Genomic DNA, 27,356 nt, shown 5'->3' on the forward strand with positions numbered 1-27,356 from the left:
CGCTGCTGCGATCGCAACTATTCCCCAATCCTCTGTGAATAGTACACGTGGCCATTGAAACTCCAGTTAATGGAAATGCATGCATATGAAACCGATTATTGGTTTCTGTCGTTATGCAACTGTGCTGTTTATAAGCGTGGGGATACCTGCAGTCAGTTGAGACTGACAAGGTGACTTGGATGGGTGATGAAACGTCTCTCCGACTAGGATGTTGTGTCCAGACGAACTGACTCAACTTTCTGGGATTTCCTTACATGGATTATTGAGCATGCGTAAATATATTCATATACTACTTCCTGTACTAGTGGATACCTTTGAATGAGGAGACACAATTCGTGAACTGCATTTCAGTTAAGAAAAAACAAGCACCGTACACTGATATACAATATCTAGGCATTGTGTTATATGTATTTTGTGTATGATGTTCTACTTTTCATTTAAAGCTACTTTTGTTTTAATTTAATTTCTATATATTAGCCCATGTTCTGTAGAAATGCCACTAAGTCAGCATTTAGCGATTATATCCCTCATAGGCTAGTGGGATTCTGATTCGTCTTGCCTTGCAGAGGTCAGTGTGGAATAAAATGGGAGTTTTGAGGTTTGTGTGTGTGTGTGGTTTGTGCGTGCGTGTGCACGCGCATGTGTGTGTATGTGCATGGTGGGTGCATTCCCGCATCCTCGTGTGTGTGTGTGTTTTCATAAGTGTGCATGTGAATGCATTCGTATGTATGCATTCCTAGAACGACGTCGAGAGGAGACTTACAGATGAGGTCTGGCTGTTGCATGAGGGAGACCTGCACGACATATAAAAAAGATAGAGTGACCTGCCGTCTAAATGTAATTCCTTAATGCACTCAGAGAGTCGGAGATCTAATAAGAAGTGGAAGGGCCTCCTCAATAACGAAACCCCCAACAACATCTCATCCACAGCGCCAAGGCTGGGGGCCGAGAGGCCTCATAAATAACAGAAGCCAGATCCGACACATGCTGCTCCAACGTCTGGGAACTGCCAATAAGCCTCCTCGTCTGCTAAGATGCTGGTCCTGCAGACCGGGAAAACAGGCACCTCGCTCAGTCAGTTTCGAGTCATCAAGTCCTCGCGAATACAGCCCAGTGCAGCAGCTTTACTTAATTAAACTGCTCCCCTCAACAACACCGCCGATATTCAATCACCCTACTGATGAGGGGTTGCAGGGCCGGGCTGGGGCTCAGGCGGAGATCTCAGCGAGGATACAGCCTACCAGGGAGGAATGAATTAATTCTACCCCACAAGAAAGCCAAGGCTTGTATCTAGATTTAAAGCACTTGATTCTATTTTGATTCTCTCGCCATAAGTGGAGTTGCGCGAGACAAGTCAATATCAGTCATGATCAGCCACGCGTTACATGTTGGATGAGGTTGTCACAATGGCGCTGTTGTCGCCCACATTAATTCCCCTCGCTAATATTTCAGATAAATCCCTTGTAGCAATTAACCTGGATTCGAGCAATTAACCTGTGTTTGTCTGAATCTAATGACTTCAGGCTGTTGTGGCAGGCTTCCTGCTACCCCCCCCCTCCACACACACACACACACACACACCCATACACACCCATACACATACACTAAACACACACCTTCTAACCCTGTCAATGAAAATCGATTTTGCAAAGTGAACTTTACTATCTTCATCGCATTTTGACACGCTACGTATCCCGTGTGGTGCGAGCGCTGCATGAGCGACACAACCCGGCCTGGCACACATGGCTCCGTGAGCGGGAACCGTAGCCCCACAGATGAACAGAGACCCTCTTAAGTTGGGAGGATTCAATCAAAAATCCTGTTTTGAACATTCTTGGTGCAGCAATGAAAAGGCTCCTTTTTTTTGCCGGATTGAAATGTCACCCTTTCTCCTCCGTTCCGTCATACTGAACCCAGCGGCTGACGTAGCCACGGGCTATCTCCTCTATGAAAAGACTGGACTGTGTCGAGCTCGAACTCTTATCACCCGCACCCGAAAGGCCTCATGACTCCGCTGTTGTATGTCTCGAAGAGAGTCTCGTGTGCACCGTTTGTGCAGCCCAGAACTCGCTCTCGCTGGGGCGGCGTTCGGGCCGTGCATGGGTGGGTGCCGCTGAGGGTGGGGGAGAGAGACGGGGCCGAGGTGTTGAGCCGTGTCCAGTCCGCCACTTCAGCGAGCAAGCGCTGTACATTGAGCGAATGAGCTAAACGAGTGTTTTAGTGACAGTAATCCGCTTTGCTCCGCAGTACACTAAATGGAGGCTGCTCTTTCAATCGGTCGTCTGCAGCATTTTTTTTCTTGTTTTTTTATTTTTTATAGGCGACCGAGAAGGAGAGAGGCTTTTTATCTCTCCCTTCAGCTGCCGAGTGCCTGAAATATTTAACAAGGACTGCACTATTTTTGGATTTGCGCTCAGTTTGTTGTGGGAGCTTATGTAATGTCTAGTTCGGTTTCAGCCCAACGTGGATGAGACTGTCGCGCGCTAAACGGAAGTTTCAAACGTTTCGGCTCCTCCGCGTCGGGGAAGCGTTGATGTGCCTCCGCGGTTTCGCGCTAAACGGCCCGAATAAGCCGGCTCGCTTTGCCGGAAAAGGTGTTGTGCGGCTGCTAGGACCACCGTTCAGAGTGATAGGCCCGCTCAGGAATCTGCAGAAGGCTTTCCAAAAATAATATTCCACTCTATGCTATCTAATCTAGGGGCACTTTTGTTTTGGTACCCTTTCATATGGTTAAAGTAACCCCTTGGTGATCTATTTTTCCATTTGCGAGGACGATGAATATGAACAAGGGCCCCTCTGCGATGCCCACCTTTGAAAAATTTAGACGCCGTTTCTGATTTGTTCCCTTGCTCATCAAATAAGCGAGCCGATCCGCATCTTCTCAAGTTGCTCCCTCTCTCCTAAGAGCTATCGATCACCTCTGTTTTCTCCTCTCTCTCTCCTCTGTCCCCCTCCGTGTCCCTCCTCTTTCTCCCCTCGCTCCAGTGTGAGGTGTCAGATTCTCTGACTCATGTCCCGGCGTGCAGGATGGGAGGATGGGAGAAGGGCACGAAATAAAGACCGGAGGGAGAGAGTAAAGTCATTCTGCGGATAGAGAGAGTGACCTTCAGCCGGTGTGAGGGACAGGATAAAAGCTCGAGTCAGTGTCCTGCCAAAGTGTAGTCTCTGCCACGCCAAGGAAATATTCGGAGCAACCTGCAGTTTGCAAACGCAAGCTCTCTTATAACAAGGAAGGTGTAGTGAAGGCGAAGCGAATGACTGCACAACTCCCACCTTGCATCCGGAGGACACGCCGAGGAGGAGCAAGACCTCGTGGTCCCGATGGCAACGGCGCTGCAGCGAATGATGTGGGAAAACAAATGCGGATTCGCCCTTCTCGTTAAGAGCTTTGTATGAAGTGGTTTCTCTGCTTAGTTCTACCCAAATGAATTTAGAGTAGTGCTAAGGAGTGTAAAAAAGAAAAAAAGGTCCCCATACAAACCAAAACCATCACAAATTTGGGCCCAGGCACAGTTCTATTGTGTGTGTGTGTGCAACCAGCAGCCCTTCGGGAGCCAATGATGGACAGCCCAGAAACAAGGCCGTGAAATGTTCATTACCTATACGTGTCTGTTGTACTGTTCTGGCTGGCCACAACGCAAGGAAGGGCGGAAGGTTTATTTAATAAGGAGATTAGAAACCTGTGTTGAGTCAAATGTGGGTTTCTTGAATATATTCCTCATTTCAGATTTATCTATTAATCATGGAGTGAGCACCGAGTCAACACTGTCTGACAGTCGGAGAAAGCGATGGCCCGGCCTAGACCATTACCATGCATCACCATTTCACTCCCAATCTACTATTAACCACAGAAGTCTGGCATAAACATGCCCACCGGATAAACATTTAAAAAAGCCTTTCACCTGCGTGTGTCTTTCTCGGGGGGGTGGGGGGGGGTGGACGGACTGACAGCTTTGTAAGTCACCGTGACAGGAAGAGACCCCGTTTGTATCGATCCCCGGCGCCGTGAGATATGACAGCCAGCAAAATGGAGCCATCTCTGATGTCAACATGTTCTAGTTGCTGTGTTGTCATTACACTACTTAAAGCGGAAGGGGTGATTAATAATAACGCGCAGTCCTTTGTCTGTAGAGAACGGGTTGTTCAAGTTTTGATGAGGTGAGAGGTGCAGCACAGCGGTTTGGGGGAAGGAAAAAAAAAGAAAAAATGATATTAGACAACACTGGAAGAGTATTACACGAAGAGTGAGGGGCCCCAGGTCGCAAATGGCATTACACTGCTCAAATATAAAGCAGCCATATCAGCCAGAGATGCTGTCACACACAACTTAGAAGATGCACCGAAATTCCCAAACTGTACGTTTTCCCCACTCACAGCACTCAGAACGAGAGGATGGTGGTGTGGGAATTTATTTATTTTGCGATATAAAAATGCTGAATGAACCTGCGGGATACCTTGTAGTGTTTATTCACCCCATTGACACATCAACGCTTCTGGATTAAAGATATACTGCTCGCGGGCAACGCCATCAGCGTTAGCCCGCCACCCAGCTGGGGTGCAGTAAATCAGCTCAGTGTGTGTGGCTGCAGTGAGCAGGGCAGGGCAGCTCGCATCTTTTCTGCAGCAGGGGAGGAGAGCCACAAACAGCCAGGGGTCTGATAACCCTCTCCTGGGGGGGGGGGGGGGGGCTTTGGTTTGACAGGCGGCTTGTAACAAGGCCTGTCACCATTCTGCTTTAACACCAGATCAAGCCAGAATCTGTTAGGAGGGGACCGTCACCCCGGCACCAAGGCTTGACCCCACCCATTACGTGTGACAGAGTAGAGACAGCCACGCTGAGAGATAAAACACTCTTCTTTAATCTCAAGCCTCTCCCAATACGCAGACAAAGCACTCTGCTCATCCCCTCTTTCGTCCCCATGGCTTATGGTGTCTTTGCAGAAAGACCGGGCGAGCGCAGCTGAGTTGAAGAAACAGGCAGGGTTGTAGTGCCTGAGCATGGACTCGGTCTCATGTTCACATTTTGGAGGTCTTGGTCCCCATCTCGGACTTCACTGCAGAATGACTCGGACTTGACTTGGTCTCAATTGGCATCTGACAGACTCCTTCCTTGGCTGGGGGGAAAATAAGCCTAAATAGATATTACATTGGGCGCAAGTCCATGAATACTGGGATGGCATCCAGCGCTTTACCTGTGCCCCCGTCCATAGGGTTAGTGGTTGTGTCAGGAAGGGCATCCGACGTAAAATTTTGCCAAATCAATATGCAGATTGACAAGACCATACCGGATCGAACAACGGTCAGCATTGGTGCTGTGCCCTCACAGGGTCCTGATGGAAACTGTAAAATCTGCTGTGGCGACCCCTGAAAAACAGGGGAAAAGCTGAAAGAAGGAAGAAGATATTACCTTGTGATGATATTTTCACTTTTGCTGTGCTGGTAGACTACTACAGTTACGGTCATGGTGTTTAATTGGACTTGCACTGTTCTGCTGTCAGTCTTTACAGAAGTTTTGGCCCTATTGGTCTTGACTCAGACCTGCTACCATGAAGATTTGGCCTGGACTTAGAAGGTCTTGACCACAAGATCACAATAATCAAGTGCCTTCGGTATCTTTAAGTTAACGGTTATACTCTTTATTTACAGTTCTTTCAGTATACACACTGAACTTGGGCTCATTTGTGGGTTCAATTGCAAATTTGTAAGGCACACTGGCCCCACGAAGCAATAGATATGTTCAAAACTCTCCGATCCTGAAAAGAGGAAAAAACAGGTTTCATTTGAAAATGATTTCATCTCTTCCAGCTGGTTGCTTAGCTATTCCCCCCACCCCACCCCGCGCTGTGTGTAAATCAGTGCATGTCAAGCTTCATAAAGGGGTTTTCCCAATAAAGTCCAGGATTGGGACTGGCTTGATGCGGTGTTGTGGTTGAAGCTAGTCCTTACACAGAACTCTTTGAATACTTGATTTGTGCAGTCTTTGACTACACAGGGACCAGTTAATGTGATCTAGCGGACAACTCCTGTCTAATATCATCCTGAGGTTACAGCCCTCAATCAAATTAAAGTTTTCTTTGTGGTTATTTCACCAACTACCTGTAATTAGACCCTTCATTCCCGAGTTTTAACCAAGTTTTAGCTAGAAACTTGAACGAAGGGCAGAGCCCGGGAAGAGTGAGTTAGTAACTGAGGATGCATTAGTGAGTGAAGATTGTCTGTGTGCACACACTAGGATGCTTCTGAAGGTGTGCATGTTCTTGTGTGAGTGTTTGAGCAGTTGTGTGTCTGTGTCTGCTCCCTAAAGGCCTCATTACCTTGGGCTAGAAAAGTGTTGCCATTAAAGCCAAATAGATAAGTGTGTTTGACTGACTGACTGACTGACTTAGTGAACGCTCGTCCTGTTTGCCGAAGAGAAGCATCAAGAACACGCTACTTTATTTACCTCACAGCATCTTCTTGTTCTCTGCGGTACTAAGATTTTGTGGATGGGGGGTTATCCCCCATGAAGTCGGTATGCAAGACACCGGCGGTGGATATCCGTCAAGTCATCACTGTGTTGCATGTTTTCTAAACTCGGCGGAAGATGCTCTCATTGTGTCACCCGATGCCCTCAAGTATGAAAGCGGTTTTCTTCTGTTCATGACGGATTTTTTCACGGTGAGTTTTCCTGTGAAGCTTGTCAGCTGAGAACTTGCTGGAGATCAAAGTCTGTCCTCCCCTGTACCTCAACTAGACGCTTGGTGCATGTGTGCAAGTGTGTTTGTGTGAATTGTTGTCTCCGTCTCCCAGCAGCTGTTTGTGGTTTTATGCCCTTTTGTTGTGGCGCAAACATACCTATGCCTTGTGCATGTGTGCATGCCTGTATTTGTGTGCGCGTCGCCGCTTGTCCGGACACAAAACCTGTGCCTTTTGCATATGCATTGGTGTGTGTTTGTGCGTGGATGTTGTTTGCGTAGGCTTGCCTATGCTTGTGTGTAAACGGTCTCCGTTACCTCTTGACCTTACAGGGCGCGTGTACACACGTCGACACCCTCTCCCCTGCTCCTCTATATGCGTCCAACCGGGGACACCCTATCCTCTTTCCTCCTGTGTGTTTATCGAATGGACACCCAATACTCCTTGCCCCCCCCCCCTTGTATGTGCTATATGCAGAGGGAACCCTGTTTCCAGCTCTCGCCATGGAGATGAGGCATGTCCCCATTCCTCAGCCCCCCCCTCTCCTGTTGTCTCAGAACAGGTGTCCAGCGCTTTAGACAAGCGGGTTGTACTGCATCCTTTTCATCTGCTCAGTCTCGCTGGAGTGGACACTCCTGAAAACATGGCGTGCGCACAATTGCGAGCACCTGTCAAGGGATATACGGCGGTCGCTTTTATCTGTGACGTCTTTGATGCGCGCCCTCCAAAAGGCCGGGGGGGGGGAACGTCGCTTTCTCAACATTTCCAACTTTGTTTTTGAGTTTAGAATTCAGTAGCTTTTTCTTTTTTAATGCGGTGTCGGGTTGACTGGTCCAGCCTGGCAGATACGGGAACTCGCGTAGTCGTCTGATCGTTGCCGCCCAAATCTGCTCCGCTCTTTCCCCGCCACGCTCCTTGTGTTACAGATATCAGCGTCCCCCTAGAAACACCTTCTTTACTTAGACGCCTGCGGCCGGTCGGCGTTGGTTTGGCACAGCGTTCGGATGGTATATTTTTGTGCTGGCATTGATTTTTTATTTTTATTAACGAAGACATCCTCCCCATCGCGTTTGGTACCTGCTGTGTTTCGTAAATAATGCTCCGCGGGAGCTGCGAATGGAGGTAAGCTCATGCGTCGCTACTCGCTCATGGGCCCCTTTAGTTCTTCCAAATCTGAAGCACATTGCTGTTTTACAGTCACATTATTGTAACCGGTTATTTTCTTGCCCGGTGCGGGATTCGATATGGGGTGTACTGCACCGCAAGGCGACATCACTAACCGCTCGGCTAAAGGGTCAGACCAGTTAGCTAGGGACTAACGTGTCTTATTAGTAGTTTACAGTCGTCACCCTCCCCGGAAGCGCGCCCCCGCGCTTTGTTCTTCCCGCGCTCCGAAGAGACTTCTGAGGATCTGCACGCTTCCGGATCCCACCGCTGCCACCAATGTAACCGGTTATTTTCTTGCCCGGTGCGGGATTCGATACGGGGTGTACTGCACCGCAAAGCGACATCACTAACCGCTCGGCTAAAGGTACAGACCCGTTAGCTAACGTGTCTTATTAGTAGTTTACATTATGCTCGTTGTAACCGCGTAACGACCACGGACGACTGCGCTAACCAGTCAACTGAAGGGTCCGACCCGTTAGAACCACAAAGGTGACAAACTGATGGCATTTTGACTGGAGTGCGCCATTGCTCACTTCCCCAAATCGCAGACATGTTACTTCTGAGTTCAGGCTCCATGTAAAGAGTTTGCCACTCAACGCTATTTTGGAGGAGAACGGTCACTTGAAGTACCGACCACCAGAATAGTAATTTGGGATCTGTTTCTTTTATTATCCCAGTTTGGTGATGGGTTCAAGCAGAAACTACTCCAAAGACAGACTGTTGCCTCGTGATCATTTGTTGTTTTTTTGTTTTTGTTTGTTTTTGTGTGTGTGTGTGTGTTAGTGTGTTATTATGGTGTTTTGTGTTACTGTGCATTTCACAAAACCATGCTTTCTATAATTCGATGTAGGGCTGTAGCACTCCACAGCATAATGACTCTGACTTGATTTTGGTCTCGGGCAATGTGGACTCATGATGATATTTATTTAATGGCACAACACTTTAATTGGCTTGTTTTTAGAAAAATATATAATCAATGTCAAACTTCCCGTTAGGGGAATCAGTGAAGTGCAATCTAATCCAGTGAGTTACTTTATTTTTGTAATTATTAATTTCCGTCTCTGAAATTTTCAAAGTTGGAATCTGAAGTATTCCTTGCTTGGTGGAAGAAGAAAAGTGCTTGAATAAACATTACAGTGAAAATGTGACTTGTACTACAATGGCAATCTACTACTGCTACAGTCATGGTGTTTAATTGGACTTGCACTGTTCTGGTGTCAGTCTGTACATACTTTTTGGCCCCATTGGTCTTAAGTTGGATTTGCCACGTTAAAGACTTGGACTTGACTCTGACTCACCCGCATAAAGATGAGGTCTTGACTTGGTCTCGCCTACGGGACTCATTCAGTGCATAGACAGGAGTACACACTATGAATATAAACACTAGCTCCAGTCCGCTGCATTTGGTTAGACAGCAGGGTTGCCAAGGTGTAGGTGACAGAGTCAGGGGACCATGCTGGACAGACAGGATAGCTCAGTGCTTTCTCTTCCTGTGCCGATTTTGTGTTCCTGCCCCGGCCTGGCGCTGCAGTCTGCTACCTCTCTAATTCCCCTGTTCTGAGGTTCCAGTTCTAATTTAGAACAGAGGATCTCTGTTCATTCTGGAACGCTGCAGCTCGGGATTCTGGGAATGAGGAGTTCAGAGGCACACCGCCCTCTCACAGACACAGAGCACATGCCTTGTTATCAGCCCACGGAGCAGCACATAATGATCCCTCCAACCATTAGCTTCTAATGCAATAAAGCGCTAACAATTTAGCCGTGGCCTTCAGTGTCTAAACATAATGAAGTTACCCCTGTTTGGCAAATGTGCTCTACAATAACACGTGTTCTGGTTGCACCGACTGAACTTAGAATCGTGAAGTACAGTCGGTCACATGCTTAGATGACAGCAGGGAAAATGTGGCCTTTCTTGTTTCTCTCCTGTCAACACTGTGGAATATTTATGATAATGGCTTGGAGATGAGAGTTTGATTAACAGAGTTTTTCCCCCCCCATTTTCTCCAAGGAATATCTTTGAAAAATATAATTTAGGCAGGTTACAGCAGAGCCCAATCCTGACAACTGTCACTTCGCTCAGGTTACGAGACCATTCTGACAGGCTTACGTGTCAGCCTCTGGCATGGTCACAGAGGGGATGGCAAATACACACAGGGATGTGCGCTGTGACTACTTGAGATGGATGCACATAACCATGTGAACATGTCTTTGCATGCATCTGGCAAATAAACAAGCCACGCACACACGCACACACACATGCATGCATGCACACACACAGACACACACACACACATGCTCCAACCCATCCAAAACAGTCTGGTTAGATACGGGCACGTTTTTGTTGTTGTTCGGGCAAGCAGATTGAAACAGTAGACTGGTATGTGATGACATCGTAGGCTGGGAGGAATGTATTTCTATTGGAAGCGACATCCAAATTAAAACAAGAGGACTTGACCTGTCTAAGAAGAAAATAATGGTGTGCCAGTTGCTACAGCGCTAGAATTTAATACCATTCACTATAGTTAGAGACCGCAAAATAAAGATTTATTCACCCCTCGATGTCTTGAAAATTGCTTCAGTCAAATTGAAATTTGTTTTTATGATTAGAATTGAGGGGATCAGAGGTAGACACTTTTTTTTCAGCCCAGGAAATTATGGTTGCTGGATATTTATGCACACTTAGTGTATATGCTCCTTTAACTTATATTTCAATTTCGGGTAATAATACAGCATCTGTATTTATCCAGTCAAGTACTTGTCCTTTCCAAGCTGACAACTGCAGAAGAATCATAAATCACAAGGAAACATAAATATTTCCATTTACTAATTATACACGTTGAGCCGAGACTGTGTGCACCCAGGTGACTCGCACATTAATCATCATATGTCGCCAGAACCGAAATGCACACAGGCCGGTGCTGCCGCACACTCATTTTGGGATCAGTACAGATGCCGCTCATTTGTTAGAGATCTGCTGTCACTCTATAAGCTCCACTCTGTCTTCTGAGAGCAGCCTTTCTCTCTGGCTTATTTTGATGGAGTGGATAAATCCAGGTCCCCAAAAATAGAATAAACTTTACAAGTTTGCAATTTAGGGGAGACTGTTTTGGAAGCAACAACTGCAATGAACAAAGTACAATTATTTTTTTTCTGGTCTGCAGTTTAAAAACCACTTGTGTCTAGTTTAGCGGTCTATTCTGTTGCCTACCAACCCGGGAACGCCGGTTTGAACCCCCGTGTTGCCTCCGGCTTGGTCGGGCGTCCCTACAAACACAATTGGCCGTGTCTGCGGGTGGGTAGCTGGATGTGGGTACGTATCCCGGTCGCTGCACTAGCACCTCCTCTGGTCGGTCGGGGCACCTGTTGGGGGGGGGACTGGGGGGAATAGCGTGATCCTCCCACGCGCTACGTCCCCCTGGCGAAACTCCTCGCTGTCGGGTGAAAAGAAGCGGCTGGCGACTCCACATGTATCGGAGGAGGCATGTGGTAGTCTGCGGCCCTCCCCGGATCGGCAGAGGGGGTGGAGCAGCGACCGGGGCGACTTGGAAAAGTGGGGTAATTGGTCGGATACAATCGGGGAGAAAAAAGGGGGAAATAAAAAAAAAACACTTGTGTCACAGTCGTGACGGTTGTTGGTTGTAACGGGGACACGGTTAGCGTGTTAGTCATCGATGCCCACCCACTGGCTATTAGGTCCCCAAATCCCCCAGAGCTTAGGGAGCGGGAAGCTAGGCTGACGATACTGGTGCTGCACGTCAATTTCCTGCACACACAGTGGTGTTCATTATGACTTTGTTATGAATGATAATCAATATCAAATGGACTCAGATGGATGAGTAAGTACTTGGCGGCGATGCGTGATTCCAATATGCTGCCTTGGAGACGGCCCATGTGATAGCCTGCAGCATTCTGTGAATACGTCTGAGCTTTGCTCTGTCGTATATTGATCTGCATACTCAGTCTGTTCAGGCAGTCATTGAGTCAATGCAGTCACATGCAATGCAAGTGTATAAATGAAATGGACACACAACGGCTCATTACATAGTGACACGCTGCTCAGTGGATGCTGAATTAATGTCTCTTGTTAATAATATTGTGATATTGAATTTTCATTACCGCAGTAATTCCTCACTGCTTCACAAAATAACAAGATGTGTGTGTGTGTGTGTGTGTGTGTGTGTGTGTGTGTGTGTGTTTCTACAACTGTGGATGTGATCAACAACATATTATTTTCTAATAAATAAATCATACATTGATAAATACATTATGTATTTTTTCTTTGATATTGAGAGAAGCTACCTTAAGAGAGGCCCCCAGTTTGATCCCATCAATTATTATTCCCATCTCTCCCGACAGAGCAGTGAAGGATTTGGGGCGCTCTAGAGAGACTGTGCCGGCCTTCATCTGACAGCGTGACCAGCGAATGAGCCTCGTTCATGCGTCTCCCTGTGTGCCACTCCCACATCACTATGAACTGTGAGCAGGACTTCGGAGACGGGGGCTTGGGAGTGACCCTCACATTACGACTGCTCATGCATGGAAAGGTATAAATCGCGGGCCGCATTAATGCAAGCAGCGTTTATGTTCAAAAAGGCTGTAGCACATTTCCATGTAACATTTACATTTGCCTTAATTTCCTGCTGAATTTTCTAACCAAATTGAAGAGTACCAAGGGTTATAGCAAGGATTAGAAGTGGTGTTCCAAGTAGATTGGGTTTTGATTTTTTTGCATGTCCCTGTTTTTGTCTCCTGGCATTTTAGGAGGTGGGCAGCATCATAGGAAAGGTGAGAATTCCTCTTTCATCACATGCATTGTCTAATGATTACACCATGAATAAACATTATACTAAACAATCAGATTCTTCTGTATCGGATATTTGTGCTCATATCTATGATCATATTGTAAATTCATTTCTGAGAGGATCATCTTTTCTTGTAAGGGCAGATTTTAATGATGATGTCTTTCACGTAGATTTATTTTTCAAGCCTTTGTGGAATTATTTTATTTTATTTTTTTTAAATTCTATTCTGGAAAACCAACAGCAAACACATCACACCCCCTCACAAACAATTTTTGCCCCGTATATCTCCATCCTGGACGTAATTGCCTTAAACCAGCCCTCTTAAGACTATCCTCATCCCTTTATGCAGCACAGCAATCCATCAAAAAGGAACACTGGTGCATTGACTTCAAGCCTCCTATTGAAACTGAGCTCCGGAGGCATATTACAGAAGGCCCCTTGTGGGCACTTTGACTGTCAGTTAGGAACGGTTCGGCTGCACTGTGTTGCACCCCCCCTCTATCATGACTTTTAGTACACTTGTAAGAAAGAAAATAAAAAGAGAGATTGTTACAAAGACAGTTGGAAAAAAAATGACCAGATATTACAGAAAAATAGTAAAACATAGAATGGGGAGACGCCGCAGTGGAATGACAATATTTTAGAGAGAGAGATCAAGATATTTCAGAGGGATAAGAGGATGAGAATAGAATAAGCACGAGAGAGAGTGAGAGTGTGTGTACGACACATGCTGTGCAGCCTGCCAAACAGACACTTGATCTGCAGCACTTGAATTAATAGCACGCCACTCCACCCGCCCTATAACACACCACTTCCCTCCCTGTTTCTTAGGTAAGCCTCTCATCACTCGCTCATCAATACAAGCATTATCTGGGGTCGAGATGGACCTCAAATAACGCTTGACTTGACCCATAATTACCTCCTAGTGTGACATAATGACATATGTCATACTATATGACATAAATGACGGGGTAGCTAAGCTCATAATGTGATACTGTTTTCAGTACCAAGCAGGAGGTTGTCACTTAATGTGTGAGGGTGTCAATTTGACTGATTATCAAGAGGGGATGCAGGGGGACAGAAGTACAGACTAGGACTTACTAAATGGCAGAGGGCATGCTGCTGTGTGGCAGCAGTATAGACAAGCCCATCATAGTCCCCCCCCCCTTTTTCTCTCCACTTTTATCCGGGCAGTTACCCACACTTCCGAGCCGTCGTGGTCGTTGCTCCACCCCCTCTGCCAATCCGGGAAGGTCTGCAGACTACCACATGTCTCCTCTGATACTTGTGGAGTTGCCAGCCACTTCTTTTCACCTGACAGTGAGGAGTTTCACCAGAGGGGGACATAGTGCATGGGAGGATCACGCTTCCCCCTCCCAGTTCCCCCTCCCCCCTGAACAGGCTCCCTGACCGACCAGAGGAGGCGCTAGTGCAGCGACCAGGACGCATGCTCACAGCCGGCTTCCCACCCGCAGACACGGCCAATTGTGTCTGTATGGACGCCCAACCAAGCCGGAGGTAACACCGGGGTTCGAACAGGCGATCCCCATATTGGTAGGCAACGGAATAGACCGCTACGCTACCCGGACGCCCATCATCTTTGTCTTTTGCAGTGTCCTCAATGACCGCATTCAAAGACATCACAGTAGATGTACTTTTGTCCTGCTCATTGCGGCACTGAGACGCACATCTGAGCCCCATGTCCTGTTGAGACAGCGCGCCGAGGACATTACTGATTTGCGTTGATGACGCCTCGCGTATTGATATCCCAGATAAAATCTGTTCTGTTAAATCCGAATCCATTTACGGTGGTCGGTTGGTAAATGCAGGTGTGTATCGCTCAGACTGTCGAGGGCAGGATAAAGTCGATTCTTTTCGAGCAAAGCGTAAATGATTCTGTCTTAACTTGTCCTTCATCTCGTTTCCCAGAAAGGAGAGACTGTGAAAAGAATACGAGAGGAGGTATGTTATGCTCTTTACGTATAAACTGCCTTTGTTCATCATCTGTGGATGCTTGTATCATATCATGTCATGTCCCCATACTAAGCAAGGTGTGCAGTGTGTGTGTGTGTGTGTGTGTGTGTGTGTGTGTGTGTGTGTGTGTGTGTGCTGGTGTCCATGTGCTGCCTGCAGTTAAAGAGAAAACATAATTCAATCTAAGATGGCCTCCAATACTGAATAGGATTGCAGAGAGATGCTGACATTAATATTACATCTCAGTTTTCCTTCAGTGTTTGTGCGCTGTGTGAGTCTGTCATTCATACAGAACGGAGGTTTTGTGTGGGTTGCCTTGTCCGCTAATGATGATTTTCTTTTCAGTTAAAATGGTCTCTGTTATGCAATGTTTCACTGTCTCTCTCCTGTCATTTCCCTAACCAAATCCCTGACCTGTGCTGATCTGTTGGGCTTAACGGTCTTCATCTGCTTAACGGTCTTCTTTTCTCTCTGTCTATCCGTCTATCTCCTATCCCCTGCTCACCAACCTCAAGGGTGCAATTCAAACAGTGATGCTTGATTGAATCTATACATTAAAGGTAATTAGCAGAACATCGTGGAGGCACATCTGACTGTTGCTCTCGATCAGGGGTGGGCAACGTGATCCTGAAAGGGCCGGTGTGGGTGTAGGTCTTCGTTCCAACCAAGCAGTCACACACCTGAGTCCACAAATCAAGGTCCTTAGCAAAGACTATTGGTTGATTAATAGAATCAGGTGTGTAACTGCTTGGTTGGAACAAAGACCCGCACCGGCCCTTTAAGGATCATGTTGCCCATCCCTGCTAGGTGCTAAGATTAGATGTTGCGCTTTACGAGGTAGAAGGGCTGGGTCACAGGACAACCCCACCCTGCAGAGCTGCTGGATACGCCCCTCACCCATGGTAGTCATCCATCCTTTCAGCCAGCTGGTCAGCTCTGGCCTTTGTTAGTTCCCTGTTGTATGAGCCTCATCCCGGTACTCTTCCCCCAGGGCCAATGTACAGCCACAGTGGGAGCATGACTCAGTGGAGTGACTGTAGAAAACGTCCCAGGGGGTCGGAGCACCGTCCTGTGTCTGCTCATATGACTCTAGCTCGGGGGGTTGTGAAGAGAAATACAAGGACACGAGATGGAAACAGAAGAGGGCCTGGGATTTAGTGTGCAAGGACAACACCCCGAGGAGAAATTCTATTAGATTGGCAGTCTGGGATATACACTAGAGATGTGCTCTATGTCTTCCAGTATCGCCTCCTTTCCCCCTTCCCGTCTCACTCGACTTGCTGTCCAGAACTGTAGATCTCTGGCTGCATGCGTCTTTTTGCCAGAATGAAACTTAACCTCGAGGGAGATTAACAATGACCTTTAAGTGACCCAGCGACCTCCTCCCTACACCCTGTCTGTCCTTAACAGAGCAGTGCGCGGGTCAACATCTCAGAGGGCTCCTGTCCAGAGAGGATCATCACCATCACTGGCTCCACAGACAGTGTCTTCAAAGCCTTTACCATGATCGCATGCAAACTGGAGGAGGTAATTAAAACACACATAAAACCCCCCCCCCACTGTCCTCTTCTGTACCATGTCAGGATGCCAGGTCAGTCTGCGTGGTATGAATGGGATTTTGATGGCGCTGTTCTGCTTTGGTCACCTATCAAAAGTCATTGACATCGAACCCGGAGGAGTAAACCTTAACCGCAAGCCAAGCTAGAGGTCTGAACGATATTTTTTTTTTCTCCTGAGACTTCTCTCAAGGAGAGATCGATAAGTTGCTGTGCGACTATCATCAAATTATTCGAGGAGCGCTTATTGATGCTCTCCTCGTTTGGGTGTGGCCAAAATAACGTGCTAATGATAAGGGAAATAAAAGCTGTAGAAGGCCATTTCCTTGCAACAGTACCATTAGCGGTAACTTTATCTCTCCATTACCACTAATGTGCTTTTATCACTGGTAGTGGAGCTGAGTGGAGCTGGAGTGAGGGAAGGGAAACTGTTAGCAGCATTTGAAAAGCAGAATGTGCTTCCAGGTAAGGTTACACGCTGCAGTCGAAAATTGATGATTTCCCGTCGAAGTTGATAGCCCAAGACCATTACCGGCTTACATTTCAAATACTTGGGTGAGAGCAGTGGCATGTTGAATGAATGAATTTATCACCCTCCGTGCATGTATTTGTTTGTGTTCAATTACATTTGGCATTTGGAGGTGTAATGGATGAATAGATTTATAGCTTTTATGGACACACCGTGCCTCGCCACTCCTCTTCATTTAACAAAATGAATATGATATCAAGCGAACATGACTTAATTAATCAGAGATGGGATGTTTGTTTAGAACCCATGTTTAGTAATGAGCTGCAGACGGCAGGGCCCCCCCCCCTGTAGATCCCCCCCCTCGTAGACTTCCCCATGCTGACTCCATCCATCAACAAAACCATCAGAGATCCTGCGCCAGGGCAGCCGTGATATATGAAATAGGCACCCCCCCGCTTAAATCTATAGCTCTCTGTAAACACATGCTGGCTGAGAGCATGGTGCAGCATTCATTAAGCATCTTACACACTCACCTCTCTCCACCCCTACCTTCAGTCGAAACTCGAGTTGTCATGGCAACGTGTTGGCTGACCCACTGTCTGTCTGGTGCCTTCACCATGCTTGAGTGGTATGTGTCTGACATCTTTAATTAACAGCAGAAGAAGTGAATAACGGGGGTGGGGGGGTTGTATTGTTTTTCGTTTTAAGGTGTTAGGGCATTCGTTTTTAGACTGATCAGTTCATTATCTCGCTGTTAAGCATTCAGTTATTTGTCTGCAAGACTCTTAAGAGGAAGAGGGCTTACAACGCTGTTATCATAGATCATCATTAAATGATCCATTTTCATCAATGTCTTGTTTCGGGTTTGTCATCACCAAATTGTGTGTGTGTGTGTGTGTAAAGACACAAGAATAGGTGACACGTGTCTACATACACACACAGGTGATATGCTAATGTTATTCAAATAATTACAGGGCATTCAGCACACTGTACGCTTTGATCATATACAGAGCGTATGTTCATATACGCTGTATGATTCATATACAGCGTAAATTGTTATTTCCGGATAACATCCATGAAATGAGCTCAGTCTTTCTTGCGGGAGTCTCGTCACATCCTCAGCACAATTTACTCAAGCGCTTAAGCACCTTTTTGTGTGTAACCAGCGGCCTTGTTTCCGCCAATTTGCTTTGAGACTCTGTTCACGAGGACAGCGCAGGAAAGCATGGGGGCATTCACACTTGTTACGATATGGCGCATATTTTTAGATCAAATCAGGAAGATGACGCCCAGAGCCTTGTGATCCTACTGTCAAGCTACGTGCACCTCACAGAATGAGACGAGACGTCGGAGCGCCTGATCTGCCTTGCTAAATATAGACACTGAGCAGAAAAGCGTCATCGGCATATCACAGAATGTACTTTATAAATGTCACGTTCAGAATTATTGGAGCTATTATTTATTTATTTATTATTATTTTTTTCACAAGTCAAATCTCTTGATGGTCTATAAATGGGAATGCATCCGCCTGGCCCCCTCTTAAAATCTAATTCTGACACAGGGTGTCATCGCGACATGCCCTCGACGCCGTCCTTTGAAAAGCGGTGAGCTTTACATTGCAGCACACGCATGTTTTCATGCCAGCTCCCTCGCTGTCTCCCTCCCTGATGAGCAGGGAGACAGCGAGGCACATTTACATTTCAAAGACTCCGAGAGACACACGGTTCATGAATTATGCCGCCAATCTCCACCCACAGCAGGGGAAGGAGAGACTGTTTACTATCCACACTGTAGAAGTTTCTCATCAAATCTGTCTTGTTGTTTGGTCAACCAATTTAGCCATTTGAGCTCTGCGTCCCTGTTTTTGATTGAATAAATGCGACATTGTTTGTCGGAACAACTCATACAACATGCAGAGTAAATGAGTATACAGTCTTGCCGGCTGTGGTGAATTAGTCACAGATCAAACTGAAATGACTTCTGTAGTGTCCAGTTCCATGGCTTGTTAAGGCAAACTGGGAAGGCTAAAATGATAATTCATAGAGTTTGTAATTGACGGAAGTGGATTATAATTCCCTGTAAATGACTATCAATGAGAAATTAAAGTCAACATTTTTGATTTGATAGAGTAAATTTTTTTGAATGATGTTGACACAGCTAAAACAAAGGGACACTCGGAGTTTACCGGCCTCCATCTTGGCACTAAGGGAGGGCAGCGGCCTCGCTGCAGACCAGCTTGGTTTGCTCCCTTACGCGAAGCGGGTTCGGTCGCTTGCCTGAAAAAATTAACAAGTAAATTTCGTGCCACATCATAGCAAGCATTTCTTACTACACCAAAACCACTAGTAAGTTTGCTAGACCCAATAGAACACGGTCTAAATTACAGGGATGGGAGTTCTGGCTCTTTTTGGTGAGCCAGATCATTTGACTCAGCTCAGTAATTAGAGCCAAATTATGTCTGATAAACATCAAACTCTATTACACATGTCGATTTTTTTATATTGAACGATCTTTTGTATTGTGGTGAGCTGGCGTGGAAGAACGAGTCGAGAGGTGGAGATCCCTTCTTAATCGCAAGTCCCATGCCACGTACACCGCACGACCCTGGGAGTGCTCTTTTATTCACACTGGCCAGATCCCACAAGATTTCCCCCCCCCCGATGTTGCAACTGGCGACATCAGTCTAAGTCACTGTCCTGAGGTCAGTCAGTCAGTCAGTCAGTAACAGTCCTCTACCCAGTCCAAGTCAAACTCCCAAACAACAACACATCCCAACATAAACAGAGCACCCGAACACACAAAAATATAGCATGATCAACTCGAACATTAACAGTCAGTCCCATGAGTCCTTGCGCTCTCCCAGCGAAGCTCTGCCGACAGTCAGAGTGACCACCTCCGCCGGTCACTACATAGCCGCCATCTGAGGGGTCAGTTGCCCTCGACGACCCCATCACCCAACACACAGTCCCCCAAATGTCCAGGGTGGTGCCGCTGGCGAACAGATCATTCAAATCACCGTGTGTCATAGGCCCTCTTCTGCCGCACTCTTGAGCCCGGGCCTGGTGGGTGCAGGAGTCGCAGCAGTGCACGCGCAGCTCCACGTCTCGTCGACAGCCAGGCCAGTAGAACCGCCCCCTGTGGCAGTGGAGGGTCTTAGTGTTCCCATAGTGCCCTGCCCTTACCAAGTCATGGACCATCTGGACAACCTGGGGATGCAGCACACGGGGCACCAATAGCTCCAGGAGGCTGCTCCCTCGTCCCAGAGCTTACCACCTCCAGTACACCAACCCGTCATGGAACTTGAAGTTGCCCTATTGAGAGTGGTTGGTCTTTACCTCGGGCACCAGCACTGACACCTCCGTCCACTCAGGGCACCACCCCGTCTTCAGCCAGCCCCTGACCAGCGCAAGGGCCACGTCTGTCTCCTGCTGCTGCCTCAGTTGCTGTGTGGTCAAAGCGAACCACCTCCCCTCATTGCTGGCGGTCTGGACAGCCGCCACTGTCAGCATCATCTAGCCCAATTCCTCTTGCTGCTGGCAGTAGCAGTACTCCAATGCAGCACCTGGGCTCTGTGCCTGCTGAGTGGCAGCTGCTCAGCGACTGGCTCGCCGGTCCCTGAGCCTGATCTTCCCCCAGCCAGACTGGAGCACCACAGTGTTCGTGCCGAGGGTGATGTTTACCTCCGACATGTTAACACGGGCTTCCCACCAGCCGGTTGACTCTGGCTTTTGCCTGGGCAGTCGCGGGCTACCTGTTCAGACTTGTCACACCGGTAACAGCAGTCAGTCAGCCAGGTTGGATGTTGCCTGGATGTTGGAGGCCATCAGCGAGACTACTGTGGTGGAAGCTGAACTTGGTAGACCGCTTCCACCTCATCGTCGGCCAACCTGACATGCAGTCAGAGAGCAGGGGCCTTCTGCTGGGTAAGCCGTGTGGAGAGTACCATCTCGGTCCATTCAGCTTCGCAGAGAGCCTCGGTGAGGGACTGGGGCATGGCGAGGCAAACATGCTGGCGAAACCGCTCCGGCACGAGCAGCTGCGTTGAACTGTGGGTTACCATGTTGGGCATGTCACTGCACTTCTGCGGCAAAGGTACCCAGGCGCTCTCCCTCTTGGCTGTGGCAGCTGGCTAGCTGTTTCCTGTTCTGCTCAGTGAAGGGTTGTTGCCTGAATCGCCTCTCCAGCACCCTGGTCAGGGCTTGGAGGTCCCACTGTTCTGCTGGGGCTAGGTCAAGGCGTACCTGCAAAGCCTTTTCCTCCAATGCCAGAGCCAGGTGGATGGCAGCCTCTTCGTTGCTCCATCTGCTGTGCCATGCCACTAATTGGACTTAAGAGAGGTATGACTCTAGCTGTGTCATACTTTTGTACTTGGGCCGCTTGTCTGGTGTTCTATGCACAGCATCCCTCCTGGTCGCTAGTGGGCAGTCGATGGCAGCAGTCAGCATATGCTCCCCGGTGCTGGTCCTCCTGGCCTCTAGGGGGTGATTGGTAGTGGTGGGCAGGCCCCTAGGGGCCAGGAGGACCAGCGCTGGGGAGAAAATGCTGCCTGCTGCCGCCGATTGCCCACTAGAGATACGGCACCTAGAACACCAGCCTAGCTGCCAAAGTACAATGCAACGAAACCGCTAGAGCCATACCTCTTGCAAGTGCAATTGGAGGCATGGCATAGCGGATGGAGTAATGAGGAGACTGTCATCCACCTGGCCCTTGCATTGGTGGGAAAGGCTCCCTGGCTCAAAAAAAAGGTAAAACAATTAAATGATGATATGATTTGAAACAGGCCATGTCAACAGGCGATTGTAATCATGATTTGGTACAAAAGCAGCATCCAGGAAAGGCCTGGTCCTTCAAGAGCAAAGATGGGCTGAGGATCACCATTGTGCCAACAAATGTGCAAGAAAATTTGTGAAATGTTTAAAAACAGTGTTCCTCAAAGAAAGACAGGAAGGGATTTGGATTTTTTTTTTATTTCAACGCATTTAATGTTTCATATAAAATTTCAAATATGGAACTATATAGACTGTGTGCTACGAGGAAGAAGCTTCCAGGACATCATAATGGGAGAAGTTCTATACATGAATGTGAAATAACTAATAAAGAAGTCTAAGCTCACCTGGAAGAAAACACGAATGCTTTTAGTCATCCCAGTGAGCATTTTCCTGTTAAAAAGACTTTGCAATAATGAAATTTTGATATTTCACCATCTACGGTGCATAACATAATTAAAAGATTCAAGGAATCTGGAGGAATTTCCATGTGTGAAGGGCAGGGGCACAAGCCTAAGCTGAATAAGCATGCTCTCCAATCCCTCAGATAGTACTGCATCAACAACCGTCAATCATCTGTAAGCGATATAACCACATGGGCTCAGGATTACTTTGGCAAACCTTTGTCAAGGACTACAAAACGTAGTTACATCCACAAATGCCAGTTGACACTTAACTGTGCCAAAAGAAAGCCTTTAAGTTAACCGTGTCCAAAAGCGTTGTTGACTTCTCTGGGCTTGGAGGCATCTGGGATGGACCATCACACAGTGGAAACGTGTACTGTGGTCAGACGAATCAGTATTTCAGGTCATTTTGGGAAGAAATGGACACCGTGTGCTCCGGGCCAAAGAAGAAAAGGACCATCCAGACTGTTACCGGTAATGAGTCCAAAAGCCATGGTATGGGGTTGTGTCAGTGCCCTTGGCAAAGGTTACTTACCCTTCTGTGATGGCACCATTAATGCCGAAAAGTACATAGAGATTTTGGAGCAACATATGCTGCCTTCATGACAACATCTTTTCCGGGGACGCCCATGCATATTTCAACAAGACAAGCAAAACCACGTTGTGAACACATTATAAAGACATGGCTGCAGAAGAAGAGAGCGTGGGTGCTGGATTGGCTTGTCTGCAGTCCTGGCCTGTCCCCAGTAGAGAATTTGTGGTGCATTTTGAAATGCAAAATGTGACATTGAAGACCCTGTACTGTTGCACACCTCAAGACTGGTTTGCAGGGAAAATGGGACAAAATTACACCTGAAGCAGTTCATCACTTGGTGTCTTCAGTTGCTAGATGTTTTTTAAGAGTTGTGGATATGAACGGCAACATTACAAAGTGGTAAATGCTTTACTATCCTGGCTTTTTGTTTTAAATATGTTGCAAGAATCAAAATTGAAACACGTTTATTTTGAAAAGAATAAAAAATAAAATTCATGAGGTAAAACATCAAATTATGTGCTATTGTATTGTTTTCAATGTAATACAGGTCAAAGAGCATTTTAAAATCACTGTTTTAATTTTAAATGAACATACCATCCCAACTTTTTCTGATTAGGGTTGTATAATCTTGGGCTCTGAAACCACAGGAGGAGTGCACCTGACCCTTGTAAAATGGCCTCATATTCCCTGGATATTATGAGGCCATGCAGAACATTCAGCAGACTTGGGGCCTTGTTCAGACTGCAGGCAAATCAGATTTGTTTCTCAGATCAGATCTTTAAGACGGACTGTCCACACTGTTATATGCAAGTAATCAGATCAGATTTGTGTGTCCAGTCCAGACATCACCAACCTATCTGCACGGGGTTGCTGTGGTGACGACGTAGGCGTGAGTAACTACATATGCTGGTGAGACGATTTACCAACGCAGAAGCATGAGAAATGGAGATCCATCATGTCGCCCTCCAAACAGTCGCGCTGTGCAGAGCTCCTCCATCGCACCAGACAAACTCGTTGGCGGAGGGGGCTGGTGTACATTGCGATGTTCCGTGCTGCAGTCGTGGCGTGCTCCTCTTCCGTCGCTCTGGATTTGACATCATGTGTCGCATTGCGAGTGATGCAAAAGACACTTTGAAATCTGATTTGGGCAGCCAGGGCATCCGGACTGAGACGCATCTGTAGAAATCCGATTGTAATCGCATTTCAAACCACCGCCAAATGTGGTTTAGATCTGATTTGTTAGAATCGTATTTTATTTTATTTTATTTTATTTTTTTGCTGTTCATACTTTCTAAAATCAATCTTGACACAATCTGGATATGCCAAAAAACGGATTTGGGCTGGCGGTCTGAACGAGGCCTTAAAGAATCCTGCAAGATGGTCGCCTATTGCAGCTCTGCAACACTTATTTAACACTTATCCTGTTCAGTCATGGGCAAAAGAGTTAAAAATGCCTCATCAGACTCTCATACTTCTTCCATTGCTCAGTTTTGTGCTTCTTACAGCAGGTTATTGCTTGTTTTGTGTTGGCTTTAGATGCCAGCAGTCTGCATGGCACCCCTGCCATAAATACTAGTTTTGAGAAGCTGGCATGACACATTTTGTTGAGACTGTCACAGGAGTGTCTATTTAACACTTAGGTTTTGTGATGTATAGCCATTGTGCTGTGAAGTGTCTTATCGACTATTGTCGGTTAGCTTTAACTTGTCACCAGTTTTCTAATGTCCATAATTTTCAGAGCTATTCTCCCTCTTAAGTTAAAAAATATTGCCATTTCTAGCACAGATGCACTTCAGTTGGGATTTTTTTTTCTCTTTTGTCTCTTGAAGCTCATAGCTAAAATTGATGGTGGTAAGACCTCTTTAAAAGCCCTCTCATACTGGTATCCACCCTGGTATGACTCATCTGTGAAACAGCCTTGCAATTGTGATCAGATTACTTCTCAGCCAGTTTTTCTTAATGTGTAATTTCCTCTCTTTGTCATGCATTACACGGTGTTGCATTTATCCATGGAATAAAAAAGTTGAATTGATGGACTATTTTGCTCAAATAGTGAATGCAACACAGTCGATTAGACTCGAACCCACAAGGAGAATACATGAATTTCCTGTCTTGAACTTGATGACATAGTCGATGAAAAGTTGGAAAGATTTCAATTCACCAAAATTTGCTCCCCAGTTTTACTTATCTAGAGTCTTGATGCATGCTCAGTAATCCAGGTAAGAAAATCAAAGAAGGTTGAATCAGTTCATCTGGATACAACGTTTATTGACAGATGCGTTTCATCACTCAACAAGTGACATCTTCAGGCTAAACTGACTGCAGGTATCCCCACCCTTATAAACAATACAGCACAATACAGTTGCATAATGACCCAAACCGACCAGTTTCATATGCAAATATGGGTGTGACTATTAACTAGAGTGTCAGTGGCCATGTGTACTATTCACAGAGGATTTGGGAATGTTTGCAATCACAGCATTGTAAGATGGTGACAGATTTACTCTTACGCGTTTGTCAAAGCCAGGAAGACACCCAAACAGTGCACCAGCCAATCAAAGAGAGGAGAAGGACAACAGCTGCCTAAGCATAAACCAGTGGTGATTCTGTATGTGGCGGGAGTGTCAGAACAGCCGAGATGTGTATTTTCAAACCACCGCATCTCGGTTGCTTTCAAACCCCAAAATACGCTGCGCCAGAAGTTGGTCCACCCCAAGGATCGGGTCCCCTGGCACAAACAGACCAATATAGTGTACACGGTTAAGTGCCAGGAGGATCGCTGTGACAAATAAATTGACTTGACTTGACTTGACTTGACGTGACTTGTACATTGGGGGAACTAAACAGACACTGGCCCAAGGATGGCACAAAACAGGAGAGTTAACACGTCAGGCCAGGACTCTGCAGTCTACACCCATCTACAGGCCAGTGGCTACTCTTTCAAGGATGAGGATGTGCACATCCTTGATAGGGAGGAACAATGGTTTGAACGGGGGAGGGGATCAAAGAGGCCATCTATGTTAAGAGGGAACGACCATCCCTGAACCGAGGTGGGGGGGGGGGGCTGAGAGTACTTCTGTCGCCATTTTACTATGTTGTGATTGCAACTATTTCCCAATCATCTGTGAATAGTACACATGGCCATTGAAACTCTAGTTAATGGTCACACCTATATCTGCATATGATACTGGTCGTTGGTTTCAGTCGTGATAAATTTGTCTCCATCTTACAATGCTGTGATTGCAACATCCCCAAATTCTCTGTGAATAATACACATGGCCATTGAAACTCTAGTTAATAGTCACACCCATATTTGCATACGAAACTGGTCGTTGGTTTCGGGCGTTATGCAATTGTATTGTGCTGTATTGTTTATAAGGGTGGGGATACCTGCCTTCAGTTTACACTGAAGATGTCTCTTAGTTGAGTGATGAAACGTATCTGGTCAATAAACGTTGTATCCAGATGAACTGATTCAACCTTCTTTGATTTACTTTTCTGGTGTTGTCAGAACATCTGAAGGTTTGTTTTATTGAAACACTTCAAGTCTCCCCCAGGCCCTGTGATGGCCTGGCGGCCTGTCCAGGGTGTCTCCCCGCCTGCCGCCCAATGACTGCTGGGATAGGCTCCAGCATCCCCGCGACCCTGAGAGCAGGATAAGCGGTTTGGGTAATGGATGGATGGATGGAAGTATCCCCCAATGAGGATAGATAGAAAATGATTTTGAATTAGGTTTTGGCTTTGGCCTTTCAGACATGCAAATGTTATCTGTTAAGTCTGACTTGTCAGAACTATACTCTCAAGTTACTTGTCTCTCCGTTCTTTTCTTCCTTGTGAACCCCTTTACTTTTCCCCTTGATGTTTTCCTCGATCTCTCTGCAGCAGTTCTCTCTCGCTCCTTTATTTGCAATGTAATCACAGCATATTTCTTACTCCCCATGTCTGTCTTGCCCCAGGACCTGACTGCACTGGTGGCCAACGGCACCATTACCTCCAAGCCACCAGTCACCCTTCGGCTTGTCATCCCTGCCAGCCAGTGTGGCTCTCTCATCGGGAAGGGAGGGGCCAAGATAAAGGAGATCAGAGAGGTGAGCGACCAGAGCAAACATATACTGTTTGTATTTTTTTGTGTTGGTTCTGTGTTCGCGACACGGTGACGCAGTGGTTAGCGTGGTCGCCTCACATCAAGAAGGTCCTAGGTTCAAATCCCGGGGTCATCCAACCTTGGGGGTCATCCCAAGTATTCCTGTGTGTGGAGTTTGCATGTTCTCCCCGTGTCTGCGTGGGTTTCCTCCCACAGTTAAAAGACATGCAGGTCAGGTGAATCAGCCATACTAAACTGTCCCTGGGTGTGTGTGATGGACTGACGGCCTGTCCAGGGTGTCTCCCCGCCTGCCGCCCAATGTCTGCTGAGACAGGCTCCAGCATCCCGCGACCCGAATTCGGATAAGTGGCTTGGATAGTGGATAGATGGATGGGGTTCTGTGTTCTCAGAGTTCAGGTTGAGTTTCTGTTTCTGAAAACAAGGAAAAGAATGCCGGTTACAGGTTGAGTGTAAGGGACAGGGTTTATCTGAGAGAGGAACTGCTTTTCATGGCTGATTTTACACATGTGAACAAGTGCGACATGTACAAAGCTTGTGAACACACACAAAGCCATGCAGATGCTCCCCTAAAGAAGTTTCATGGTGCAAGGTCACTTTAAATACGGCAAACAGTCTTTGAGATTCAGTACCATGCTCAAGGGCATTTTGACGGTGAGCCTATAGATGTAGATGCCATTGTACCTTGGTGAGCACCTGAAAATGTCAGTGCCAACTTGTTTTTTTTTTTAATCCAAATTTTGGCAGTCTTTGTTTAAATCCGCTGGGATTAAATCCATTGGGTTTTTTTTGGTTGTGTGTCTTGCTCTGCATTGTGCAACCACTTTTCCTGATTTCTGTTCCAAGGCTGACTGTTTCTGCATTCTTAGTATGTATGAAATTATAATGGATGCTCTTATCCAGATG

The 27,356-nt window shown here is 46.8% G+C and overlaps 1 protein-coding gene across 3 annotated transcripts in view; it reads left to right on the plus strand.

Moving 5' to 3' along the window:
* The window catches only part of LOC130106758 (poly(rC)-binding protein 3-like), a 41,938-nt gene that overhangs the window by 2,616 nt on the left and 11,966 nt on the right, over positions 1-27,356 (plus strand). For 2 of the 3 annotated variants that reach the window (XM_056272999.1, XM_056273001.1), the window contains exons 2-6: positions 12,199-12,386; positions 12,604-12,627; positions 14,574-14,606; positions 16,029-16,145; positions 26,305-26,436. In XM_056272999.1, the coding sequence (XP_056128974.1) occupies positions 12,279-12,386; positions 12,604-12,627; positions 14,574-14,606; positions 16,029-16,145; positions 26,305-26,436 (414 nt within the window). In that variant the 5' untranslated portion in view covers positions 12,199-12,278. The remainder of the gene's footprint in view (positions 1-12,198; positions 12,387-12,603; positions 12,628-14,573; positions 14,607-16,028; positions 16,146-26,304; positions 26,437-27,356) is intronic. The other variant, XM_056273000.1, reaches the window with a different exon arrangement.

This window comes from Lampris incognitus, chromosome 2 (genome assembly GCF_029633865.1).
Source record: "Lampris incognitus isolate fLamInc1 chromosome 2, fLamInc1.hap2, whole genome shotgun sequence".
NCBI classification, from domain to species: Eukaryota; Metazoa; Chordata; class Actinopteri; order Lampriformes; family Lampridae; genus Lampris; species Lampris incognitus.